The 27,251-nt window shown below is 41.8% G+C and overlaps 1 protein-coding gene across 5 annotated transcripts in view; it reads right to left on the bottom strand.

Annotated features, from left to right (window-relative positions):
* The window catches only part of dst (dystonin), a 101,994-nt gene that overhangs the window by 36,572 nt on the left and 38,171 nt on the right, over positions 1-27,251 (bottom strand). For all 5 annotated transcript variants that reach the window (XM_013911843.1, XM_013911845.1, XM_013911846.1 and 2 more), the window contains 39 exons: positions 27,018-27,130; positions 26,802-26,908; positions 26,599-26,718; positions 26,254-26,349; positions 26,034-26,161; positions 24,503-24,596; positions 24,263-24,417; positions 23,701-24,169; positions 23,475-23,603; positions 23,283-23,360; positions 22,992-23,153; positions 22,638-22,742; positions 22,331-22,426; positions 22,121-22,246; positions 21,881-22,033; positions 21,634-21,788; positions 21,399-21,525; positions 21,047-21,230; positions 20,285-20,442; positions 20,016-20,194; positions 19,779-19,917; positions 19,500-19,693; positions 19,224-19,386; positions 19,063-19,146; positions 18,739-18,846; positions 18,549-18,647; positions 12,225-12,371; positions 10,974-11,062; positions 10,780-10,888; positions 4,740-10,202; positions 4,490-4,636; positions 4,158-4,373; positions 3,936-4,079; positions 3,609-3,845; positions 2,768-2,920; positions 2,445-2,678; positions 2,051-2,335; positions 1,226-1,774; positions 633-809 (listed from right to left, as the gene is read on the bottom strand). In XM_013911843.1, coding sequence (XP_013767297.1) covers positions 633-809; positions 1,226-1,774; positions 2,051-2,335; positions 2,445-2,678; positions 2,768-2,920; positions 3,609-3,845; positions 3,936-4,079; positions 4,158-4,373; positions 4,490-4,636; positions 4,740-10,202; positions 10,780-10,888; positions 10,974-11,062; positions 12,225-12,371; positions 18,549-18,647; positions 18,739-18,846; positions 19,063-19,146; positions 19,224-19,386; positions 19,500-19,693; positions 19,779-19,917; positions 20,016-20,194; positions 20,285-20,442; positions 21,047-21,230; positions 21,399-21,525; positions 21,634-21,788; positions 21,881-22,033; positions 22,121-22,246; positions 22,331-22,426; positions 22,638-22,742; positions 22,992-23,153; positions 23,283-23,360; positions 23,475-23,603; positions 23,701-24,169; positions 24,263-24,417; positions 24,503-24,596; positions 26,034-26,161; positions 26,254-26,349; positions 26,599-26,718; positions 26,802-26,908; positions 27,018-27,130 — 11,671 coding nt within the window. The remainder of the gene's footprint in view (positions 1-632; positions 810-1,225; positions 1,775-2,050; positions 2,336-2,444; positions 2,679-2,767; positions 2,921-3,608; positions 3,846-3,935; positions 4,080-4,157; positions 4,374-4,489; positions 4,637-4,739; positions 10,203-10,779; positions 10,889-10,973; positions 11,063-12,224; positions 12,372-18,548; positions 18,648-18,738; positions 18,847-19,062; positions 19,147-19,223; positions 19,387-19,499; positions 19,694-19,778; positions 19,918-20,015; positions 20,195-20,284; positions 20,443-21,046; positions 21,231-21,398; positions 21,526-21,633; positions 21,789-21,880; positions 22,034-22,120; positions 22,247-22,330; positions 22,427-22,637; positions 22,743-22,991; positions 23,154-23,282; positions 23,361-23,474; positions 23,604-23,700; positions 24,170-24,262; positions 24,418-24,502; positions 24,597-26,033; positions 26,162-26,253; positions 26,350-26,598; positions 26,719-26,801; positions 26,909-27,017; positions 27,131-27,251) is intronic.

Raw genomic sequence — 27,251 nt, 5'->3', positions numbered from 1 at the left:
CTGCAGTGATTTCAAGTCCAAGCCCAAAGTACTGTGTTTCTTGGTTGGCTCACAGGCAGCTCTTATCTGTGCATATTTATCCTGTAAGTCACTACCTCGCTACAGAGAAATGTTGAAACTAGCTGCAGCCAAAGCCTTGACAGAGACAGCTCTGTCAGCCCAGTTCATTATCTTCTCGTAGGAGTATGCGCACTACAAATGACCAAAGTTAAACTATTCACATGTGGGTTTGAGTTTAAACGCAAAGCTAAAAATAACTTTGTTGCACTTAAGTCAGTGGAAACACTGTATATGGCGAGGCAAGGTCTATTGCCCTTATAACCCCTATAACTGTCACGTCTAAACAAGGCTGTTCCTTCTGTCTGTGCTTGGATTGCGCCTAACCTTTAGAGTTGACGCCGAGTTGATGAAAGCTATAATGAGGATAAATAACACAAAAAATAACATAAAAAAATGTCTAAAAGTATCTTTTCACATGAATTCTCTTTGGCCTCGATAACAAGGGATAACAATGAGATTAAAGAAAAAAATACCACAGGGTTGAAACAAATCTCGGCTTTTCAACACAACATTCTTGACCTGACTTTAAACTCTTAGGCCTAATTAGTTCAGCTTTTTGCTGCGGTTCTTGCCTTGGTGTCCTCCAGCTGTTTCTGTAGCGTTTGAGGGTCAGCTGCTATGGCCTCTGATTGCTGCTTTCTCGCCTCCTCCTCTGAGCTGTTGAGCCACTTCAAAAGACCGGTGCTTGAGTCGTCATACTTTTTGTACTTGTCAACCACGTCTTTGAGGTTGTTGCCAAGCAGATTGCACTGTGACAAAAGAAAAATAGATTCACTTTGGTTGTTTAAATAAAAGAATAATAGCAAAAATAACTGACCATAAGATCTCGATCTCAAAAAGCCATTTTCACAGTAAAGTTAACTAAAAGAGGTGCTGCAGTTTTACTTATATTTTAAAATAATATTTTCAAATCTAATTTCAATCAATGTTTTCTGTTATTTATTCCACTGTAATTCCAACTAGGACAGCTCTAAACTTTCTGTGCAGCAAATCAGCTTCATGTTTAACTACATCAACTTTAACCTTAACCTTATATACATTTAAATAAAAATTAATTTGCCATTTAAAACTTTTTTTGGTGTTTATTTTTTATTAGGACAGATGCTGCCACACAGTGGGAAAAATAAGCCATTACGCCCATTCTGATCAGCTGCATACTAAATACCTGTGAGTGTAGTGTTTTATATCGACTGGCTGCTGAATCTAGTTTATCCTTGACAGCAGAACAGGTCCCTGAAGTATCCACATGCAGCAGCGGATTCTTAGCTGCCGGGTCAGCTGATCCAAATGCCTTAGCCACGTCCAGCACTTTCTGTCCCGAAATAGTGATGAATCGAAGGTCCCCTTTGTGGGAAATCACATCCTCCGAGAAGCTTTTCTGTCGCTGAAGGTTATCACTGAGGATATTAAGGCAGCTTGCAGGTGCTCCCAGTTCCAAAATCTCTTCTTCAGCCTGGTTTAACCAGTTTTCAAACTCCTCACAGTCGTCCTGGAACTTCTTCAGCTCCTCCTGGACACACTGCACCTGCTTCATCTGCTGCTCAGCCTGAGTCAGGGACGTCTCATAGCGCTCCTTTAGCTCTTGGATGTTCTTCTGCAAAGCCTCCTTCTCCTGTGGAGACAGCACGTTGGCTTGCTTGTCAAGCATAGCCTGAGCTGACTGGGTGGCCATGATCAGATCCTGCTGCTGGGACAGAATCTCCTGGTGATGGGCCTGTGGTCACAATTATAGCAAAACATGTTATTAGTATGCCATAAGATATTTTAGACATTTTTGAGACCTTAAGTGTAGTCTTATCTATTTTTTAATGTTTTGAAAACACTCAGAGGCATTTCTTGTCTCCACCATCTCTTTAATACACGTTATATTTCAGTTATTAAGACAGCTTCATGTTTTCAGTCTAGTAATCTTAATCTTGTGAGCTGTTAGGAAAAATGGTATGAATCACTATTGAAAATAAATAAATAAACTCCAACAAACTAACTATACCTTGAGCCCTTGGTACTGCTTATCAAGATTCGGGGATTCATTGTCCTCGCCACTGGTCTCTCTGCCAAAATCCTTTTCAGTGGCCTGCAAAGCGTTTCCGTTGGCATTATCATCGTCTGTTATCAGTCCCTTAGCTGAAGGTTCCTCTGGCAGGTTTCCATTTTCCTGACTTACATGGTCTGTTTGATCCAGGCTGCTCTTGTTTTTATTTCCTACATTGGAAATCCAGTCCAGAAGACCTTCAATCTTGCTCTTACTCTCCTCAAGCTGTTCGACAGCTGCTGCCTGTGCCGACAGACCACACATTAACAATGCTGATTTCACTCTAACATTACAATTCAAATTCTCAGGAAACAGAGTTTTTACAGAAAGCACACATGGAAGGAAGCCAAACCTTTTCGCTCTCCTGCTGTATGGCTGTCGTGACAGCTTTCTCCAAATCTTTTCTGGAGTCCTCGGCTCGCTGGTTGATGACCTTGGCTTTGCTTTTAGCCTCTTCCAGCTTGCTTTCAATAGCGGCGATTTGATCTGGTGTCATCTTGCTTCGGTTTTCCACGAGAAATGTATTAGTACTGCTGATCACATCATTTAAGGCACTGGCGTTTGTCAACACGTCTTTTTGGAGAGCCTTGTGAAGAAACAGAACGTTTTTTTAACTGATACAAAAAAAATAATATTTTTTTTTTGTAGGGCAAACCAAGTGAAGTTATGACAAACCTGATGCTCCTGCTGGTACTGCTGCAGGTCTGTAATGCTCTCAGCATTTTCAGCCTGTTGCTTATGGCCAATCAGGCGGTTCTCAGTCAGCGTGAGATTATCACACACGTCCGCCAACTTGTCTGTAAACTCCTTCTGTTTCTCCAATAAAGACTGACATTAGAAAAAAAAAGGTCAAACTTTATATCTTTAAATTTCGTGTTGCGCAAATCTATTCTCACTAAAACATTCATGTAGACACAAACATCAAAGGTGTTTTCACATAATGAAAATGAAAGGAAGGAAAGGGAGGGAGCAAGAATTCGAGCACACAGAGGTAACGTGCAAAGTTTGCTTCAGAATAAACTCTCCTAAATCAAACCACTGTAAATATCGAGTTTGCTGTAAACATGCTGTTTGCCAATTTGTTGCCATGGTGCTAAAAAGCACAGGAGGACATCATATTGTGTGTTAGTCTGTTTGTTTTTCAGGACATTTTCCAACAAAGATAGGACATTTTGTCCAGTTAAATGTTCGCCGGAGTCTCAAAGCCTGTAGAATGAAAACAAGCACAGAGGTTAGTCTGCAGCAGGGATCGAGCACTCAAGCATGCAATGCTGTTATTTCTCTGAGCACTTACAACCTCACACTCTGGAAAAGAAACAACAAACTCAGACCAGAATACACTGAAACATGCAGAATGTCTAAAATAAAAATAAAAACCCACTCAGATTTACAGCTTAAATTCAAGTAACACAACTGAAAATGTCAATCTAAACTGCAACAAAAACAGAGCTACACTTTTTCTTTCCAGGAAAAATCTCAGTGAAATTATATATTTATAACATATACACAGGCAGACCTCTGCCAGGTTTTCTCTCTCTCTGGCATCAAGCAGGACATCTAAGGCACTCTTCTGTGTTACAAGCCTTTCTATCTGGTCTCTGAATGCTCGCTGAGTGGTGCTGAGGAACTTGAGGAGGTAGCTACTCTTAGCCGGACTCAGGAACTGAGTGTGCTCTGAAATAAAGCACTGGATATCAAACGTGACATCCTCTAACTTGAGCCTGGCTTCTTTTTGCAGATGGTCCCCCATGTCCTGGGAAAATAAAACATGGAAGGATGTTGAGGGTTTTTCTCCTCTTGTTTACTCAAGCTGTGCAATGCTTTAAACTGCAATTTAAGGTACCTTATTCTGCTGGCTCAGATGTTTCAGAGTGTCCACATCACATGTGTTCAAATCCACACCCAACATCTCAGAGTTATTTTGAATGAGCCCCGCCAGCGTATTGAGATCACTGAGATGTTGCTGATATGTTGATTCCAAGTGTACCTAAAATCATATATAAAGGGGTTAGTGGCTGATGCTACTGTTATATTATTGTATTTTAATTACTGTGTTAAGACTGACCTTCCCTGTTTCCATCGCTTGAATCAGAGAGCTGCTTCTTTCTGCACACATCTGAGACACAGCAGTAAAATCTGGCTCTAACTCCAGATATATCGAGGCCAAGTCGTGGTGGATCTGCTGGGGAACGTCTTCATCAGCAGAGTTTATGAGTTGCTTGGCTTTCTCCATATCGACTGTCAGAACATCAGCCAGACTAGAAAGCTGAGACTGCAGAGACTAGATAGAAAAAAAAAGAATTTGATCAGGAACTGAAACACATATTGACATTTGAAATATGTTAAAAATCGATCATTTATTCAAAAACAAATGGGCTTCAGCTGGTCATTTCTAACCTGACATTCCTCTATTTGGTTCTGCAGTTCTTCCATGTTGTTGTCTGTGGGTATTGGGGTTGAGAGGTCTTTTCTGGCATCTTCTAAAACATCAGAGTGATCCTGCAGTCTCCCAACACACTCCAAATAATCGTGGATGGAGAACAGCTGTGGGTAAAGAAAAAAAAATGAATTCACAAAAGGAACAGATGTTACTAATGCCCAAAACTAAGAAATGATGAGCTTAGCATTCAGCCAAAATAAACCGCACCTTATATTTGACCTCCTCGCCTCTGCAGCCATATGAGATGGCAGAGGCCTCAACAAATGGTTGATGACTCTTTGGAGCACTGTCATCCTCTCCTGACTCCTCATTCTCTCCCTCTGAACTTTCCTCTTTGATGCTCTCCAGTGTGTGCCACTGTTCCTGCTGTGATTCACACCCCAGAGCGCTGCTGAGGGTATCCATCACTTCCTTAAGCACTGAAAGGTCTTGGCTTGTGGAAACAGTCTTAAAAACCTGCAGCAGCTGCAGCTGGATATTTGGAGCATCAGACTGCTCTGTCTCTTGACCTCCTCTTTCATCCTGGCATATCAGTTTTGCTTTCCTCGTGTCCTCGCTGTCTAAACTGAGAGAATTTTGCTTCAGTAAATTCATGAGGTGATCTGGGTGACTGCTGTCTGTGAGTCCTTGAGATGTGCTACTCTCGTGGAAACTGTTTTTATGTAAAGATTGTGCATTACTCTTATCTATAGAAAGGGCATCTTGAGAATCTTGAGCTTGTGCCCTTTCCAAACCACTGCTCTTATCACTGTGTGTAATATCTTCCCCCTGGTCATCTGCATATGTCTTTCCAGGATTAGAAAACACTAATGGGCCTGAAGAGGAAACAACAGGTATTATACTGCTCTCAGACAGGAAATCCGTAACTGTGTGAGTATCCACAGAAACACACACTTCTAAACTTTGATCCTCTTCTATAGGATCAGATGTCATCTCTTCTCCTATTCTACTTCCAGGCTGTCCAAAGTTGTCTGATAAGGGAAACGATGGATTTAAACAGGAGACATTTCTATCACTATCAGGATCGTCTGTGTCCGTTCTTGATGCAGAGATCTGTTCAGTATCAATAGCGAAAATGCTGTTGTTTTGCCTCTCTGGGAAAAGCCTCTCAGCATCACCTGTAACACCAAGCACTGGCTCTAACAAGTCTTTAGGAGTCACCGCTAAATCTTCAACATCATTGCTGCTGTGATAAACAGTATTTGTAACAGCAGGTATCTCAGAAGAGGAGCTCTGCTCTTGTGGAGGTCTTTCACAAACAGGTGCACCCCTTTGGCAGAGAGGTACAGAAATCTGTTCAGCATCAATATTAAAAATGTCATCATTTTGCTTCTCTGGGGAAAGCCTCTCAGCATCACCTCCCCCTCCATGGGCTGACCCAAACAAATCTTTAGGAGTCAGGGCTGAATCTTCAATATCATAGTAGCTTTGGTTGATAGTACTTGTTGTTATGTCTCTATTAACAGAAGATATCTCAGAATAGGAGCTCTGCTGTTGTGGAGGTTTTTCACAAACAGCTGCACTCAGGCTCCGTTCTCTCTGACAGAGAGATACAGGGATTTTCTCAGCATCAACAGTGAGAATATCATTGTTTTCCCTCTCTTGGGGAAGCCCCTCAGGATCACCGGCACCTTCATGGGCCGCCCCTAACAAATCTTTAGGAGTCAGGGCTGAATCTTCAATGTCATTGTTGCTGTGATTGATGGTATTTGTTGCTGTTATGCTGCTGTAAACAGCACATAACTCAGAAGAGGAACTCTGCTGCCGGGGCCCTTCACAAACACCTGCACTCAGGCTCCGATCTCTCTGACAGAGAGATACAGGGATCTGTTCAGCATTAACAGTGGGAATGTCATTGTTTTGCCTGTTTTGGGAAAGCCTCTCAGCATCACTTGTAAGGCCACAAGTAAACCCTAACAAATCTTTAGGAGTCAGGGCTGAATCTTCAATATCATAGTAGGTTTGGTTGATAGTACTTGTTGTTATGTCTCTATTAACAGAAGATATCTCAGAATAGGAGCTCTGCTGTTGTGGTCCTTCACAAACAGGTGAGCTCAGGCTCTGATCTCCCTGACAGACAGATACAGCATCAATAGAGGGAAGGTCATTGTTTTCCCTCTCTTGGAAAAGCCTCTCAGCATCACTTGCACCACCATGGGCCGACCCTAACGAATCTTTAGGAGTCAGGGCTGAATCTTCAATATCATTGTTGCTGCGCAAGATGGTATTTGTTGCTGTTATGCTGCTGTAAATAGCAGGTAACTCAGACGAGGAGCTCTGCTGTTGTGGAGGTCTTTCACAAGCAGCTGCAATCAGGCTCTGATCTCGCTGACAGAGAGCTATGGAGATCTGTTCACCATCAATAGTGAGAATGTCATCATTTTGCTTCTCTAGGGAAGGCCTCTCAGAATCACCTGCTCCACCATCTGTAAACCCTAAGAAATCTTTAGGAGTCAGGACTGTATCTTCAGTATCATAGTTGCTGTGATTGATGGTATTTGTTGCTGTTATGCTGCTGTAAACAGCAGGTATTTCAGAAGAGGAGCTCTGCTGTTCTGGAGGTCTTTCACAAACAGCTGCAATCAGGCTCTGATCTCTCTGACAGCTGCTGGGCTCAGATTCATCATTATAATCACTTTCTGCTTGCTGACGTAATGCAATTCTGACATCTTCTGCCCTGTTTTTCACAGAGTTACAATTACCCCTGGAAACCGAGATGACTGCACCCTCAACAAAATCCCCAAGCGATGTGTAATCCACACTCGGAGCTGGCTCACTGCCCAAAGTTGACCGAACCCCACTTTCATCTTCCACTCTAGCTTCCAAAGACAAAGCACTGGAAAATGAAACTGACGTGCCGGTTTCACTCTGAATGAATGTCTGTTTTCTTACACTGGTATCATATCCATCACCGAAAACATCATCATCACTGGGTATGCTGTCAGATTTACCGGAGTGATAAGCAAAAGTGGCAGACTGAGTCTGGCTTTTGGAATCAGTATTGATGCCAGAGATTCTTCCTGTCAGCTCGCTATCCATTAAGGTGTGTGACTCACTGTCCTCAGCCCCTAAAGGCAATTTTCCTATATGATTGATACGCTCTGCTGTAACCTGATTCCAATAAGAGGGTGAGATCATCTGAGGCATGTTACCACTTTCTGATGGAAGGGAAAGATGTACTTTATTAGTCATTGTTTCTACACTCCCCACTGCCTTACACGCCAACTCTCGATTTCTATTTTCACTCTCTCCTTCTTTGTTATTAGCCTCTTCTTTGGCTAAATCAAGCACCGTGACAGCAGCATTTCTTGAAATCACCTGCTGTGTGTTTTCAGCTGCATGAATTAAACCCAGATCTTGAGCTTCAGAAAGAGAGTAAACACGGTTTTCCTCTGGGTAAAAGTTGCCTTGCGAATCTGAATCCTTGACTAATTCAAGCGGGAGTGCCTCACCAATGCTCCTGCTGCAATGAGACCTCCAAAAGCTCTGCTCTGTGTGACATCTGCTTGACAATGCCTGTTTTAATCCAGAAAATCTGTCTGTCTCAACCATCAGGATGGGATTTTTTTCATCTGACTGTGAGTCATGCAGCTCTAGTACCATCTTATCATCCACTAATCCTTTATTAAGAGCTTCCTGCAGGTTATAACAATTCCCAGAGGTGACGTCCAAAATGCCCTCTTCCTCCATTTGGGTTTTCAGAAGCGCAATAGCACTCTTCCGCTCATTTCCACCCTCCACTGAGTCCTCAGAGCTTAAAAACTGAGGTTGTTCAATATGAACACTTGTTGTATCAAAGCATTTAGCCTTATAGTGTGGTGGCACCTGATGGCAAGATTTAAATGAGGACTCAGAGCCAATCATCACTGAAGGTGAGCTAATATTTCTGCTTTCCCCAGAGCAAAATGTGTGAGGGACTGACACATTTAGAGAACCTGGAATATCAAGACCTTCCCTGGCATAATCTCCGGCCTCCTTTTTCAAAGTATTTCCAGAAATTCCTTCTTCAAACTGATCTGACTTTGTCCACCATGTGTCGTTTTCAAACGTGTTTTCAACCTCTACACCTCTGGTGTTAAAATCAATATCACTACTCACTAAAAGGTCCTTGGCATGATCGTGTTTTGAAGCTTTGTCATTTTTATTCGATTTTTCATCAAAGGTTATTCTTCCATTGCCAGAGGAAACAAAATTATGAGGCTCAAATGTGTGTTGTGTGTTTTCATCAAAGGTGATTCTCCCGCCGGTCTGGGAAACAAAGTCATAACGATCAAACACGTCCTCTGTGTTTTTTATTAACTCCTCTGATTCATCATTTATGTGTAGCGACATTTCAGAATCTGCGTCTTCAAAAGGATTTTTGGCATCAAACAAAGTCAAATCAGTCAAACCTTCATCATCGTTCGGATAAAATAGCGTGTCTTCAAGAAAAGCATGAGCCATTTTGTTTAACTGATCATCAAGTATCAAAACCCTCTGTTCTGACTTTGGATCAATGTAACTGTTCATCATTAAGTATGAGATGAATAACTGTTTTGCTTCCGTGGGAGAGGGGAGATTAACTTCTGAACCATCATGAGGCCACCCATCAACTGCCAGCTTTTTATAAGTGAGCCAAGATGAAAACTTTTCACTAAGGTGATCAACATCTGGCAGCACATCTGGGATCTCTATGGATTTCAGAACCTCTGCTGTGTGACTGTCGATCCAACCATTTTGAATAGCGGTAGTGATATCTATCACCTCTGAATTTTCTGGAATGTAAAATGCTGCTATTTTCCCTCGATTAGTAAAAAGTCTGCAGGTAAACTCACTGGAGGTGCTTTGACAATCAGATTCATGCGAGGCAGACACCGTTTGGATTTCCCCAGAGTGAGGCAACGCAAGTCCCATGAACTGTTGCTGATTTCCCAGGACGATGAGTGTGCTGCTGGAGCTCATCAAGTCACACTGAATGGCCGCATCCACCTTCAGCCCACCTCCAGCATTCTGGAAGTTACCATTTGACACCTCAGTTTCATTCTGACCTTCTAGATCCCCCTGAGCACCTAACAACCTCACCATAATCTCCTGATTACTAAAACCACCCGAAGTCACACTGTTAATATTCCCCTCTGATGTCTCTGAGCTCTCTCTGCTCAGGCCCTTGAATATCAGTTTATTAGCCTCACAAGCTTCACCCTCCTCTTCAGGCTCTAAAAAGGACAGACTTTCTGCAGTGCCAGGATTTATCATATCCTGGTGAGACTTTTTCCTCTGAAGGATGTTTACGTAGACAGAAGCAGGAATTAAACCACACTGAAATGCCTTCTCCAGGGTCATCGTGTCCCCTGTGTAGGACATCTGCATTTCATCACTGACCTGGCTGGCCTCTATTATCTTTATGATCACATCTTCACACATGGACCCTTCTCTAGCTGCTGCTATGTCAGACAGGGACACAGAGGAGACATGTGAACTCTGTATGCATTTGCTTGAATCATTCAACACTGGCAAGTGATTCAGCGTTGATGTGTAGATGCGATTTTCTTCAATAGCTTCGTCACACCCCAGATGAAATTGGGGTTCAGAGAGGTTAGAGGTTAGGAGGGCCCCTTGATGATTTACCAAACCTCTCTGATCAATCAGGCCAGTCATTCCAGTCCCAATCCTATCAAGGGGTTTGAAATCCTGCAGGAAATGAAAGCATGACAATTAATCTCACTAGCTTTGGCTTCAGCCTCAAAATTTGTTCAAATTTTACTAACTGAGGCAAGACAAAATCTATACTCACCACCACACAGACACGGGTTTGTTAAGACAGCGTTTGTGCAAGAGCAAGACTGCAACGGGGTTGCAACAGGAGGGTGATGGAGAGTACATTTAAAGCTATCATGCATCTGGAATATAAGCATTCAGCATCTTGCAAAAAGAGTGTCATTAGTCACACAGCACACTGTAAAGTTATATATCTGCTATCCTGTTGAGCTCTTAAAGAGAGCTTAAGCACACTGAAAGAAGTGAAATATCAGACCACAGCTTGGTGCAATTAGCATGTTTACAGCATACTCAGGTTTGACTGGTTTCAGCCATACTAAGTTTCTGTTCCTAAGGAGCCAGTCTAAGAGAAAGTGCGACAGAATTTGGCAAACACTGTACTAGGGAAAAGAGGATAATGGTTAGACATGCAATCGAACATCAGGGGGCACTGTTTTCCAACACATTATAGGGCACACTCCATTAATAAACACGAAGCCTATAATCCAACCTCATCTGCAGAGGGAGTCTGATCTGAACACTGCTGGGAGAGTTCATTGTAGGCCTGAGTGAGAGACTGCAGCTGCTCTTGGGCCTTCTTTCTTTCCTCTTCTGTCATTCTGTAAAGACAAAAAAATATTAAGGATGAAGCCCCGAGCTTTACCAGTCAGTCTTTTGCATGCTAGTCCAGGTAAGGAGGCTTACTTGTCACTGTGTTTGTTTAGCATCGTTTGTGTGGACCTCAGCGCTTCTGCAATTTGTTCTTTTTTAGTGACGATTTCCTCCACTGACACCTAGAACATCAAACAGCAACAACATGCATATCACCATGTTAGAGTCAATGATGCATAGTGACTTTTATGGTAGTTTTACTTTACAATTGCAACAAAAAAACAAGATAATCCTCAAAAATGCACACACACACACAGACACACAAATACTTTTTACAGACTAAATTAAATTTTTCATGATTCATTATTTACATGAAGCATACTGCACACAACAACTTTGCAATAAATATTAGCAATGGAAACCTACATAACATTTTAGTGTTTCTCCCAAAGAGGACTTGACTGATTTACACAGTCTTTAATGAGGCTATAATTTTAACACTGTTATTTCTGATAGCACTGTGCACATTGTGCTTTATTCTGTTTTACATAAGGGGCATGATATCAGAAACATAATAAGGGGAAGGTGATTTTGACATAATTTGACAAAATAAAGTCTAATTATGTTACACTGTAATTACTGAATTGTGATTTTACTTTACAGACATTTATTTAAGTTTATGAAAGTATTACTACAGAAATGCAAAGGTCCACTACTAACATCAAAAGATATATAAGAAGTCAGTGATCTCATTAGCAAATGACATGTAATGAAAATCTAAACTTCTTTAATTCACACATTTATTTTATTTTCTATTCTTTTATGCTGGGCAGATTTAATTATGGACCCCGTGATCATAAACTGCCTCTCACCACTATTTAGCCATGATTTAATTCCTTTTGCAATATAATGAACACATCAGGGATAGTTTTATATAAATTTCATGTAACCTTAAGGTGAATAATATCAGTTTGGGGCCACATGTTAAAATATTTCAATAACCTGTGAGACTGACGTCATTTATTATTCAGTGAAGTGCATTAAATATGGGTGCTTGTGCAACATATGCATTTGTTTTTATTATGAATAAATTGAAATAAGTATTTCATATTATCTTTGTAGGTCTTTGTAAGTGCAGTAATTAAATCCATGAGCTTCACAACATATATGGATAAAATGAATCAGGAAGTAGACAGTTTGTTTTATTAGAAATCAAACGCTGTGACAGCAAAGGGTGGTGGGATCATTTTGATTGGAGTGTTTTTGTCATTAAAAAAATTCATATATAAACAAAAGTTAGCAATAAAAAAAACAGGACACACCAGGAACATACACATTATTTACCTGCGGCTTATTAGAAGCATCTGTGTTGGCATTACTATCTTTCAGAGCATCCCCACTATTGCTCACGGTCTGTTTCACATTGGACATCCACTGCAATAGTTTGTTAACCTTATCACCATTCTCTCTCTTCTCCTCATCAACAGATCTCTAGAATTAAAATAGACGGACTTTTAACAAGATTGTTAACTTTGCTACAAAAATAAACCAAAACACAGGAAGAGAGCTGTCAAAATCCATTCATGATCAAGTTAAAATCAGCAAAAACCAAAAGAAGAAAACACAAGAAAGCTTTGGACAACCATGTACCGAAAAACTGTTTTGGTCAGAGCTGAAGAAGAATCAGCAGCACTGAAACACAAATATTTTTTACCAGTTTAGCAATGCGAGGCTTCATTGGTAATACCACAAGAGGCATCTTTGTTCATCAAAAGGTCAAAGATAACGAGAAAAGACTCACTGACTTTAAATCCACCCCACCAAAGGCTAATGCTATAATAACTGACAGGTTTTTATTTATATGCCCAAACATAATGAAATGTTGACTTTGGTCCAAAACCGTGGGATTTCGTAGCTTCCAGTAACCTTAACCCGGTGTGGCAGTCGTACACGCTTCTCTCCAGAGCCTCTTTGAATGTAATTCTTCTCTTGGTCCTTGGACAGGTGAGGCTTTTGGTGTGGATCTTCTCGTCTTTGAGTACAGTGGCGGTAACTTTATCAACGAGTCCGCTCTGAACGACTTCTTCAAGTGAGATTCTGTCGTGGGTGTCAGGTTTTATCAATCCTCCAGTCAGGAGCTGGAATTCAATACAGCGGAAACCGGCGTCTTTTGGGAGGAGATTTTCCTGAACAGCCTGGGAAACAGACAAAGTCTTTGCAGTCTTGGGATGAATGAAGCCATTAAGTGCTTGGTCAAACTGCAGAAGCTGCTGACTCAGTGCTTCATCCAAAAGACCTCTTTTGAGAGCCTCGGTGAGGGTAACTCTCTCTCCACATGACGGGTCACAAATACCTCCAGTGCAGGCCTGGGCCTCTAACAGCCGCAAAGCAGTAGCTCTGTCAGTAAAGCCCTGTTGAAAACCCTGAAAAACCGAAAGCCTTTTCTTCTGAGTGACATCCCAAAGTCCAGCAATGGGGCTGTTAACATCTTCCACAACAACCATTCTTGAAAATATCATGTCTGCGATCTCAGTGATACTAAGAAGACCTCTGCGATAGCTCTCAAGCTCAGACGATTCCAGGAATCTCTGACTTAGAGCCGACTCAAGGCAAAGCTGTCGGCCACCTTTGACATCAGTAATGACGTGAAGTGGGGTTCCACTGGGGTCAGCTGTGGACTTCTCCTGCCATTCACTCTCCTGCTGTGACAGAAACAGATATGTCTTCTTGTCAATGTGTTTCCCCTTGAATGCTTCATAGGCTGACATCTCAGTGCCACAGTTGCTGTTGACAACTGACACCCTATGAGAGCTGGCAGGAGATGTGCTTGTTAGGTGCCTCTGACCAAACGGAAAGAGAAACACTCCACCACTGATGTCGTACAAGCATGCCTTCAGTATGTCAGAGTAGTATGCTTTCTGTCCAGTGTCAGGGTTGTGATAACCTTTGGGGTTACTGACTGGATCATAGAGACTCTGTAGAGTCTCCTTGTTCAAAAGACCCTGATCTACAGCAATGTGAGCTGTTACCCTGACCCCAGTTGCTGGGTTTATCAGTCCTCCAGTAGCAACCTGGACCTCAAGGATCTTTTTGGCTTTGTATCTATCGAGAATTCTTTCCTCCATGGCCTGAAACACAGACAGCTTTTTGCCTTTAAAGATGTAGCCACTAATAGCTTTCTCAGCCTCCATCAGTCTGTCTTTCACGCTCGGATCTATAATCCCCCTCTCCAATGCCTCGGCAGCTGAATGCGTTTGTCCGGTAGCCAGATCTGTAAGGCTTCCTGTTGCAGCCTGAGCCTCGAGAAACTCAAGGGCATATGTCTTTGCTAGGAAGCCCTTCTCAGCAGCTTCCAGGAAGGATATCTTTTTCTTGCTCGACTCCACATAAATTCCAGCAATAGCAGCCGGTTTGCCGATGTACTCTTCATCCGAGGGCCTAAATTTGACAATATTTTGAATGCTTACACCCCCTTTGAGGTCTGGGAGCTTTTGGGGAGTTGAATATGTCACGCTCTGCTGTCCATCGCGGTCTGTTATACTACTCTCTGATGTGCTTTGGTACATTTTTGTCTTGCTGACATTAGTTTCGTGCAGCTGTTTGTCTTTAAGTCCCAACAGAGCCATGTATCCCTGTGCTGTCACAGAGCTTTGGAAATCAGTGTTAACGTGGCTCTTGTAAGTCACACTTTGCACATCTTTCTTGAGAAAAGCGGGAGTTTGATAAGGGGAGCTATCCAACATTGAGTTTGTTGTTGAATCCTGCTGAAGGCTTTGACTGTGAATGATCTCCCTCTTATCTTGTCTGACATGTTTAATCACTTCAAGGGTGATTTTGTTCTCCGTTGTTGCCATCTGTAGATGTGACATTGGAAGAGCTATTAAGTTTTTACAGCTACAATTATTAATATCAACTAACAGAAAAAAACAACTACTGAAAGGAGCATACTGCATTTAAAAATACTGGATCTGTTAATAAATGCACTATTATGTTCCTGTAATGCAAAATTCAGCCTCGTGCGTACCTGTGAGGACTTTTTCACTGAGAGAATCTCTTCATCTCTCCTGCTTTTTGTATCTTGATTTGAGTGCACCATTTTCTGCATTATAGCGACATCTGCATTCATCAGATCAGCCTTGTTGTCTTTCACATACTGGAAACTGCACTGAGTCGCCTCTAATCCGAGTGTCGAAAGCTTCTCCTGAAGGCCTTTAACCTCTTTGACGTACAGCACTATTTGTTCCCGCAGAGATCTTGCCTCATTTTCTCTCATTGTGAGTTTCCACTCGCTGTCTTTCAACAGCTGTTGAAACTTTGTCCATTCACCCATTTGCTCATTGCAAAGGCTTTGCATAGCACTGATTTTTGACTTGAGTTCGACTTTTTCTTCCTCGAGTTCGTCTATTTGAGATTTTGCTTTTGACAAGTCTCGCTCGAGCTTCGTTCTCTCTTGCTGCACTTTGTCCATTTTGATTTGAAGCTGTTGGTCCAGTTGTTGCTTTGAATCAGCTGTGCTCTGATGTTTTATCTGCTTCATGTCTTGCTTGAAATACTTATTCAGCATCTCTGCTAGTTCAGCGCTGTGCACTTTGGATTTCTCGCTGTCGTTTGTGAGCTCGGACTGCAGTAAAATGATTTTTCTCTCTATTTCAGTTTTCACTAGCAGCAACTGCCTGTCATAGCCCTCTCTCTGGAGTTCTAGTTTGCTCTTTAACTCCTCCAGCATTTTCTTACACTTATCCAGTTGTTCCTCCATCTGCTGGGACCTCAGCTGAAGCGCAGCGTTTTCTATTTGCTTTTGCTCGGCTTCCGATTGGGCGTGCTGAAGGTTTTCTCTCAGTTTTCTGACTTCAGATCCCAATAAGATGCTTTTCTCTAATGCCTCAGCTTTCTCCCTCTTTAAAAGTGTATTCTCATTTTGTAGGTTTGATCTGGATTTCTCAGAACTGGACATCATTTCTTTGATTGTTATTCTATTTTTCTGAAGCTCAGCCTCCAGCTGAATTAGTTTGGACTCTTTGACTTTTCTCTCTTGGGCCTCTTTCGCTAACTCGTCTTTTGTTCTTTGCAGTGAGGAGCTTAAATCTGAAAGTTTAGCGTTCAGGTTCTCGGCTTTCCTTTCCGTTTCTCTCTTCTCACTCTGAAGCGTGTAAAGTTCCTGCTTTACGTTTTCTGTCATTTTCTCCGAGGTGCTGGTTAACCCCTTAAAACTGTGCTTTTGTTTGAAAAGCTCATCTTCTAAAGCTTTGATTTTACTGAGATGCTTTTGATTCTCGGCACATTCCTTCTGCAGTTGTGCATTTTTAGCATTCAGCATCACTTTCAAATCATTGATTTCAGCTTTCTGCATGTGGACCTTTTGATTTGCTGAATTCTTGTCAGAAAGCACTGACATCAGCTCAGTTTTAAGAGAGGTTATTTCTTTCTCATAACTGGCAGTACTTGAACTGAGAACTTTGATTTTCTGCTGCAGTTCAGTCATTTTCTTTACCTCCTCACTGTAATCTTGCAGTTTAATTTGAAGCTCATGAGAGCTTTGCGATTTCTTATTCAGCTCCTCCTCAATAATTCTGACCTGTGATTTGGTGCCCTCTACTTGAGCCCTGAAGATTTTAATTTGCTGATCCTTGCTGTCAATTTCCATCATCGCCTGATCCAGTTTAGCTTTGATGTTCTTTAGATTTTCCTCCATCTCCAGATTGATCTGTTTCATCTCATCTACTCTCGCCTGCCACTGAGAAGCAGCTAATTCACTTTTTTGAAGTTCTGCTTCCAGAATTTTACACTTGCCCTGCAGCGCCTGCTCAGATTTTTTCATTAAGCTACTTTCTTCCTTTGCTGTTTGAACTTGCTGTTTCCAGCTGTCGATCTCTCTCCTTAAAGACCTGAGCTTTTGTTCTGAAAGTGACCTCTCTTTTTCCATTGACTCCATCTGGATGTGAAGACCTTGAATATTACTCTCCGATGAGACATTCATCCTCGTCAGCTCACTGCATTTAAACTTCAGCTGATCTATTACTGACTGCTTGGAAGCCAGGTCTAATTCTAAGCTGTTAATCTTGTAACTATTTTCCTGTTCAATGGAGCTTTTTTTCTGCAGCTCTCCGTGGGCGATGTTCAGCTGCTCTTTAAGGCCTTCTATTTCAGTGCTGTGAAAAAACGTGTTTTGTTCCAGAGAGGACTTTGCTCTTTTGAGAGATCTGATTTCGTCTTGAAGCTCATTGATGGATTTCTTCATGTTCTGTGTTTCCTGCTGGAGTTCCTCTGATTTCTGTCTCATGCTAATCCTCTCAGCTTCCAAGTCCATCTGAAGTTTCTTCAGTCTGTTATTGCTGTCATCCAACAGCTTTTTATAACTCTGTGCTTTTTCTTCAGCCATGTCTGCTTTTCTCTGGACCAGGACCAGCTCCTCTAATTTCTGCTGCAGAACATCCACCATCGTGCTGTCATTTTCTCTGAATGCAGATGATCTCAGCTCACAGTCTCCTGCTGACTGGTTGTCAAAGGCCAAAGGCTGCTGAGCCACACTTTTAGCATGGATTTGGCTTTGCGGCTCATGAACAGTGGCAAAGTCTATTTCCTCCACATCTTTTTTTCTGTGAAGGCTTTGGGTATTAATATCGTGGCCATCGTTTCTATCTTTTAAGAAATCGTCTAGCTTCTTCTGAGTCAAAGACCACGTGGCCTCTGACTGCTCGATTAACATTTTTGTGTGCTTTAATTCCTGCTCAATTGCCATTTTGTCTTTAACTGCTATCTCTAATTTAGCATGATACTGATTCAGATCATGCTCGAGCTGGGATTTCTGAAACTTTAGATCACCAATTGTCTTCTGCTGTGTTTCTATTTCTCCTTCCAACTTTTCCAACTGTTCTTGCCTCTCAGTCAGCAAAGCCTCCTGCTCCCAGACCCGCTGCTTAAGTTGACTAATCTCTATATCCTCTGTAGCTTTTTGGAGCTCCATGCTTTCTGTCCACCTTTCATTCTCTGCTCTTTCAAAAGCTTTTCTCTTCTATAATGGGAAAAAAACACAAATCATCCACTGTAGACATTGTAAATTAGCGTCGTTAATAATAAAACAATCTCTCCATGAATTTCCTTAATGAGTTTTGTTTATAAAAGAAGAGATAGCTGTACTGTAAATGCCTAAAAACTGCAAACATACCATCAATATTTTAGGTTTGATTTTATTTCAGTTACAGTTTTATATGTCAAAACTAAGCTTTAGAACTAATGCACAGATTCCTGGAGAGACATTTAAAAGAGACATATAAGATCTACTGCAGCAGAATTAGAAAAAAGCTTTCTCATCCCAGCAAGTCAATATCTCCAGGAAGGAGCTACCATCCATGCAGACATGCACAGCTCCATTTCCTTTGCTTCTTTTGTACAATGAAGCAAACTCTCTTCCCTCACGATGAGACCTCCATCTGGGATAATTGTCTTGGAGTGAGTCAAAAAGTCAAGGTAGACAAGTAGTGGAAGTGCTGTGAGCCACTAAAACAAGCTGATAAAAAAGAGAAGACCACCCAGGAAGCATGCCCATGTGCGACAATACAGCTACATTGGCATCAGGAAACAAATGGTGAACAAATTGAAATTGAAAAAGTGCCACACGAATCCCTGTTACCACAGAAAGTTTTATGTGTTAAAGCAAGAATAACTCACCTCCTCGTCCTCAGTTCTCTTCAGCGTTTCGCTGGCAAACTTCACATACTGAGTCATCAGAGTCACCAGAGCAGTGTAGCGCGTTCGGAGATCCATAAACTGTAAACACAACCAAGTATATTACTGAGCAGGCACTGTTGTTCATACAGAACTCATTTCTTCTGCTGACAAAGCCAAAATAAAGTTTCACCTCCTGCTGAATGGCATCAGAAGAACTCTGCATCCTCCGTTTCTTGAGAGGAGATTTGTGCTGGGAGTCGACCATCGCTCTGAACGTCATCAGCTGAAGTTCATAATCCTAAAAAAGAATTTCACATGAATTGATGGTGAACTAGTTTTTGTTAGATTATTATTGCTCAGTCTCCTTTCACCAAATGTCAACAAAATGTGACTAACTGCTGCAATATTCAGAAAAAATATTCTGCAAAAGCCTGCAGACCTGATGCGTTACTGTTTAGATAACAGAACTGTAAAGTGGGGGTTAAACTAAATTAAGGACAACAAATGGCTTCACCTTAACAGCAGATGAGTACTGCTCTGAGTACTTTTGACATTCGTCGATACTGCTCTGTTTCTTCTCAATTTCAGCAACAAGGATCTGAAAAACACACATTTTAATACATTGTGTATCTATATAAATGTTTTTTGCTGTGAATAACTTCTGTGTTGTCCTACTTTTTGTTTGTTTAACAGCTCAGCCAGTGCCTTGCTATCCTCAGGCTTGTGTTCTTGGGCCTTCAGCTGTGCTGCCTCCATGTCTCTAACCCATTCATCAAGGCTACTATAGGAGTCTCTGTAGTGCTTCAAAGATTTGCTGATACCATCCAGGTCGCGGAGCCTGAAAATAGGTTGGATAAGCTTTTAGTGATCAATACATACACTGACTATTTTCTGCAAAAACAGCTTGTGTGCTTGATTTAATTCAGAATGAATAAATGAAAAAAGCCAAACCTGCTTTCGATCTGCGAGTGGATGTTCTGCCACCTCTCGCTCAACTGATCCGCCTTTTCTTTGTGCCAGTCGAGGTCAAAGTCGCGCTCGTTGTGCGCTTTAAACATGCGGTCACTGATGAGTCGCGCCTTCTGCAGCTCATCCTCCATGTCGTGGAATGACTCCTGTCTCTCATCAATCTCTGTCCGCCAGTGCTGTGTGCAGAAGCAGGAATGGTTAACAAGTGAAGTCAAAACACTGGGTGTGTTGGTGAAATACTGTATCATGTTGGTGTAACACCTTTAGTGTGGAAATGACATTTTCAATGGATTTGACATCAGGGTTCATGGCATCTTCTTCGTAGAGTTTGGACTCATAGGCCTTAACAAGCGCCTCTGCACTCTGACTGTGTTTCACCACTAAACTCACAGTTTTTAATCTGCAATAGAAGAAAAAGGTCTTTAGTTCTAATATTCTTTTGTATTACAAACATACATATAAATGAATTACCTAATTACAATGAAGGGAAACTCTTACTTGTCCATATAAATGGAAGACATGGAGTACACTTGGCTCATGCTCTGAATGAGGACTGTGAGCTCAGATGAAAGCGTTGCCACAGACGGAGAACCCGCGGCCTGTCTGAGGAACAGCTCGCACTTCTCCTTCATGGCATCCAGATCCTCCTTCAGCTTATTCAGCTCTGCCGTCTTCCTCTGCGAGAGCAGATGAGGGCGGGGGGATGATTTAAACTGACAGCAACAGCGAAGTTCTCGAGTATCATAAATGAGTATTGCAATGTGTACCTCGTGCTCTGTGATACGCTGCAGACTCTGCTCCAGGTCATCTCTTTCCAGGGGTGAGCGTATTTGCCTGATCAGGTGTTTTTCATGGGCCTCCAGATGCATACGGAAGTTGCGTATTTCCGAGATGTAATGATTGTACATCGACTCCTCGTGTTCCTCTGTGTAACAGAAAAGGATCAAAGTCTATTAAAAATACTGACAGCTTGGTTGCATTTTTCTTTTTGAGAGTAATAAATATAAAACTTTGCGTTATTTTGAAAATCATCCAAAGGAAAATAATTTAAACCCCAAAATACTGCAGTTTAAACTGACTGCCTCTAGGTGGCACCCTTATTATGCTATAAGGTCAAGTAAGGTCTGATGCAATGGAGCTCAATCCACTGAACTTTGTATGCTGCTGAGGTGGAGTCAGTCCCAAAATGAGAAAATTATGACTAGTGCATTGAGAAAAAAAAATCTTTTAAAAGGAAATGCAAATATTTTATACTGTATATGTGAATACTGCCCATGTGCATATGTATCAACACAGCGGAACAAATATTCTTCAAATTTTCCCAAAATTAAAATTCATGACTACACATAACACTTTAACGGCATATCAGTGCAGTATTTACATTCACAGCAAAATCAGAGTAATTCCAATAGGTATTAACTTAAGGCTTAAAAGGCTTAACAGCCATGTGTTTCCCTTTGCTGTGTTTTGTACAATGTACACAAGCTGCTCGTTGTTACGCAGAAGGGGAAGGGAGATTTGAGCCTTGCCTCTCTCTGCGGATCTGAGCAGTTCCTGGTAGTACTCCTTACACGCCGCCACGTCTCTCTCGAGCTGCGCGCAGTCCGCCATAGTGAATACCTTTGACTCCTCGCTGTCTTCCAGGAACTCATCAAAGTGGGACTGCAGGTTGCTCAAGACCTGCTGATGCTCACCTGGCAACATGGTCTTTATCTGGAGTGATGAGAGCAAAACAGTCAAACAAATAAAAACAAGTGTAAATAACACAAACTGGCATTTTCCTTAGAATGATCGTTATCAAACTGAAGCGTGATTATCACAAATGATCGTCAAAAGAAAAGCTCGACTGACTGCAGTCTGAAAAAACAAACTCCGACATACTGAAGCCGCATTCCAGTTGCGGATGGCTTGAATGTCAGCCATTAGATAATGCCAAGACACCACACTCTTCATGTTGACGTGGGAGTGGTGCCACAGTGCCAGGACGTTCTGATATAACTGCTCAGTTCTGCAGAAGCAAAGGTTGTATTATTAATATTATTTGCTGCGTCAATGAAATTTGTGAAAAAGATTACTATTGGGGAAATGTAGGAAACTTAGCATCCTACCAACTCACCTTGAAGCCATATCAACGGCCTCTTTGTTGGGTGGAGGGACAGTGAAGCAAACAGAGGGAACCATCGCCTCATTACCTGCTGGGTTGATGACTTTCCACTTAGCCCGGTGAGAGTTACTGGCCAGTACGCACTCGTCCTCTTTATAAATGGTAATCTGAAAGAGTTGACAAACCGTAACTGATTTACTATAAATGTTTTATATAAACCGAGATTAAATGTGGTGATTCACGGCACCAATAATAGTACCTCTATCTGACGATAATCACAGATCGCTTTAACAGGGATGGAGGATCTTAGTGGATTTTCAGGGTTTCTGGGCTTGAGCTGCACAATATTTTTAGCCCTGCCCACCAGCCCAGCCACAGTGCTGCGGTACTGAAGGAGCTGCTCTTTCTCGTCCTAAGGACACAGAAACCCACAAAAAAATGTGTTTTCTTCATTTCGCCTTTAAATGCACACACACTTCATATCTTTCTGTCATTTTACCATGGACTCCTGAATGAGATCCTCCAGTCTGTGTAGGCTACTTGTTCGATCACAGCTGTACTTTCTTTGAATCGAATCCTGCAAATTTTTCAGGTAATCCATGGACTCTTTGGCATCACTGAAAAACTGTACAGTGAGGGAAAGAGAGTTGAATTAGATGTGGCAAACACTTTGCTGCATTCGCTGAAACAGTCCACGGCAGCAACTCACCTCAAAATAAATGGCATTCTCCTTGAGATGTTGTTCGACACATGAGCAGAGCTGTAAAATCCAGCTCCACTGGGTCTGCATTGCAGCTTTGTATGCCTTAAAAAGAAACCCCAACATTAATTTTTTCAGATTAAAAAAATACATACATATCTTGGCATCATAACTGGAAAATTACAAGTTGAATCAGGACTTTATAATCTTGTAATCGCTGTGAAAGATGAATGCAGGGTGGAGTCACTGCTGCTAGTCCAAAATTTGGATTCTTAATTGTCATATTGAGGATGCACAAAGAACACAAAGGGCTTACTTCAATAGTTAGCCTGGCTGGGTGGTTCTTGAGCATAAGGCGCTCTGCCTTGTCCTGCACAGACTTGATGGCTTCCTCCTTTTCATCCAGCTCCCTCATCAGGTCCTGTATTAAGACATTAAGCTGAGCATCACTGGCATTCTGCCACGGCATAAAACCAGTTAGTCCATCATCTAACAAAATCTCATATCCCGTCTCACTGATTTTAAGTTTAAAGCTAAACATTCAAGCCCCAGTTCCTTTTGATGCGAATGGTGCCTCATTAAATAAATGGACGTATAACGTAAGCAAAAACTAGAAAGCCAAATCGTTGTTGATGGAAGGTTTTACTAGCTTCAACAAGCAAAGACTTACAGCGTGGTAATCCCTTTTTTTGGAGATGTTAATGTTGCGATCGCTCCAGTCAAAGGCAACCTCCTCTTCCTCCTTCTCGTTCAGCCAGATGAGCTCTTGAGTTGCCTGTGATACAAAGTCATGCAGGCTCTCCAGGTGGCTTTGCCGCTCCCTGGATGAGCTCTGAAAGAGACGGGCGAGTCAGACAAAAACAAGCACGTAAGCAGTTGTAGTATTTATTGGAAAGCCATTCATATTAAGCCATTCATATTCATATTAAGCCATTCATATTAAGCTCGACAAATCTCCCACCAAGAGTCGTTCATACTGCTTTTCCAGTTTGTTCAGTTTGTCTGAAAAGCTGAGCTTTAAAGGCATCGTCATCTGAATCTGAGAAAAGAAAAACATGTTTATTTTATTTATTTATTTATTTATTTATTTTTTTTTGGGGGGGGGGTTCTAACACAGCTAACAAAAATTTATGCAACTGCAAGAAATACTTACTTCACTTATTTTGGCTTCTTTAAGACTCATTTGGAATTCTTCGATCACTCTGTGTACATTTTTGTGGTTATCTAAATTCATTTTCACACTTGGCATATCAGATCCCCACTCTGAACGCTCCAGCTCCATCTTAACAACAGAAAAAAAACTCAACACAAATACTCAGCATCTCATTTTAAGTGCCTTAAAATAAACCCACACCAAGTTATAAATCAGAGATGCTCACCTGCATCTCTTCTACCCAGTTTAGAAGGTCCTGAACAAACTTCATGTTGACCTCTTCTTCTGTCAAGCTGGGGTCTGCCAGTGAGGATTTCAGTAAGGGCTTCCGGATCTGCATGTTTTTCAAATGCCTGAGGCTACCTGGGACCATGTCACCACCGCCCCCCAAGTAGCTCTGGACTGATGCAGGCTGCAGACTCGGGGTCAAGGCAGGAGTCAAGGATGGGGTGAGGCACGGCGTAAGGCTGGAGGTGAAGGTGGACCCAGGGGTACCTATTCCCCCTGGGGTGAGTGCAGGAGTAAGGGCTGGTGTCAGGTTAGTGTTAATGCTCTGGGAGAAGCCAGAGTTCAGACTCTGTGTGATGCCTGAGATCATCATTTTGGTTTGCTCTGTTGTCAGGGTGCGGCCTTTGCTGTACACAGAGGAGCATTCGGCTCTCAGGGCTAGAAGATTATCGCGGAGTTTTGACACCCTGTATAGAAGCAGATGACAATTTGAGACATATTTTTTTAATGACATGAGGAAATTTCAGTGTTTTATTTATACAGAAGGATGTACTTTGTACCTTTGGACAAGCTGATCTGCAAATGGGAATTTTCCATCCAGGAGAATCTGGATATCCACTACTTGTTGTCTGAGAATATTCTCACACTCCAACAGGTAGCCAGCGATCTCAGCTTCATTTAGGAACTGAATACCAGACTCAAGACGTTTTGCATCCTTTGAAAAGAAAAAGAAAGGACTTCCAACTCATTGCTATTTTATCACAGCTTGCTGGAGTATTAAACTGAGAGTGCATGCTTACAGACTGCAGGGCCGTTCTCGCCAGTGCAAGCTTGTCCTCGCCGTTAACACAGTCCCGCTGAACCCTGTTGGCAATCTGCTGCAACATTTCAAGCCTAAAAAAACAAAGATGGAAAGTTATTTTACTTGTTTTTACTTGTTTAAAGTCAAAATGTCTAACTCCCCCCCCCAAAAAAAAAAATTCGAGTTGTCACACAGTGTGCTCACCTGGATCCATAGGCAATGTTGTTATTGAGAAACACTGAGCTGTTAATCTGTAAAGGCTCAGAGTAGACGGTGTCACCAGAGCCGTAGCTGGTGAAACTACTGTTGCTCCCGCTTAAATAAGCCATCTTACTTTACAATGCAAAACTCCTACTGCAGACAAAATCACTGTTTTTCATCCTAACCATCCCCCGAAACAATATCGGGCTCCAAATTCGACAGCTCGATGAAAGCATTCGCAGACCGAACTGAGGGAGCTGTTTTCAACTTGCTCATATTTATAGTGTCACAGCCAGGTGTGGAGCGAGTACAAACTCCCACCCTGAAATACTATGCCGCCCTCGGGGAATAAAAATTAAACGGCAGGTTGAGACAGTCCAGCGTTGTCAGAACTGAGTCTGTTTGGAGGACAGCCAAACTGCTGTAATTGCTGTTTCTGCCAGTTTTCACCACACCCTGAAATAATGCAGTAAATATGATGTGTTTATAGACCATGGAGGAAGGAATTGATATGTAAACTTGTCTAAACGACCATCATTCATAGGGAATTTGGGAAGGTGATGTGTGAGTTTCCATAGAAATACCAGCTACACTGTAAAGCAAACAACAGATGGGGTTCAAATACTTGAAAGCCTTCGCCAAAGAAAACGAGTCGCTGCGTCGGTTCACACTTTGACATAAACATACAAACTTATGTTGATTGCATTTGCAAATTTTTGCCACACAGGACTGAATGAGCAGTTTCAAAGTAATCCATGAATCAAGATAATCGAGATTTGTTTTTGTGCTGCTGACTTTGCACTTCATTATTCAAGCAGAATGTAGCCCATCCTCATCATATGCATAGCATGCACTTTGGCTGTAAACCTGAGCTGAAATATATCATTTAAACGAGATCTTAGATCAGTTGGGGGATTTCTGCTTTAATGAGGCAAATCACTCTCCGACATGCTACACTGACCATCGGTGTCTGGTTTCATTAAAGCCATTAGCAGGCTTGCAATACGACACCGAAGCACTCTCCTCACGCCACCCTCAGAAAATATTTTGCAGACTCACTTAGCATGTGTCTTCATGTTTATCCTTTTTTTTAAAGAAAAGCAGCTCATCAGTGATGGTTTGATTTCTGCATGTGACCTCCAACACACACACACAGTTTGTCATATTAAATACCCACTACATTGACTTATGCGCCTACACATTAGCAGAGTTAATTTCTTCTGCCCATTAAAACCATAAAGTCATAAATAAATTTGTTTATAGAGACTATAAAGATGAGACCTTAAATCACATTAGGATGAGCCTGGGCAGAAAAAGTGCACACCTACCTTTCCACCTCTGGCCTCAGGCTCTTCTCTCTTTCCAGCATGGCGACAATTAGTTTACCCCATTCCTTCTCCACATCATTCGGATGATGACCTGGGGGTAACTGAAGACGTCCAAACTCGATCCACATCTGTCAGGGACAACGCCGGCACACTTATTATCGCTGTAGTGTGTAAGACCATAAATGCAGGAAATGTGTAATCCAATCGTGCACATGTGTACCTCAAGCATTTTGTAGAGATTTTTGATTTTTGTTTTCTCATTTTCTTTTTGTGGGATTTCATGTTCTTTGAATTGAAGATATTGTGTATAAAGTGCCTGTAAAATAAAGAGAAGATTACATAAAAAACAACTTATTTAAAAGTGTCCGATCACTTTTCTGTACCCCCTGCATAATAATCTCTCATGCAGCAAACGGATGCAGCTGCTCTCTCACATCATTAGCATCGCTTTAAGTTGAGCATTAAATTGCAATTATCCTTTACCTTTCAGATATACAGATATGCCTACATTCCAAACACAGTGTAAAACGGGATAACTGGAGCTCATCTTGTTGTGGTGCCATACCTTGAGTTCTACAGGGTTATTGGGGAATGATCTACTTGACATTATGGCCACATTGTGTTTGATCCACTGGCTGAGGTATTTGATCATGTTCTGGTACTCCACCCATTTGATATCAACGTCCTGTTTGTAAGAGAAGAAGAATCATGAGAAATAAGGGATTTCTTAACCTTTTAACTTGGACTCGTTGAAGTCGCTTAACTTACATTAGGATTAACTCCTTCAACTCCATCGGGTACTTTGGGGAAGGCATCGTACAGTGTTGAGACGTAGGTGATGACTGATTTTTCATCAGGAGACTGGACGTCAACATCTGATGAGAAACGTACAAACCGAGGGGTCACGAATGACAGCAAACAAGAGCAAGCTGCACTCTGAGAGTTATTTTTCATGATTTGAATGACTCTGTATGTGACTCTTACCCTCAGGATCCAGTAGTCTGGCCACCCCCAGCTGTTCAGCTACACAAAATGCGTCTTCTAAATTTGATCGGTTGGTCTGTGTTGACACACGGCTCATGTCTACAAGGTCCGGTCTGTAATAGAAAGAGGCAGAGGTAGGTAGAGGTAAGGTACACACGGTGTATTACTGTAAGGATAGGGCAATTAAAGGTATAAAAATAAACTCAAGCAGTGATGTCCATATTAGCTGCATTT

The sequence above is a fragment of the Pundamilia nyererei genome, unplaced genomic scaffold (assembly GCF_000239375.1).
Source record: "Pundamilia nyererei isolate P.nyererei 1_Seehausen unplaced genomic scaffold, PunNye1.0 scaffold00073, whole genome shotgun sequence".
Taxonomy (NCBI): Eukaryota; Metazoa; Chordata; class Actinopteri; order Cichliformes; family Cichlidae; genus Pundamilia; species Pundamilia nyererei.
The sequence above is the reverse complement of the archived record's forward strand: the minus strand, read 5'-3'. Positions and strand labels throughout refer to the sequence as shown.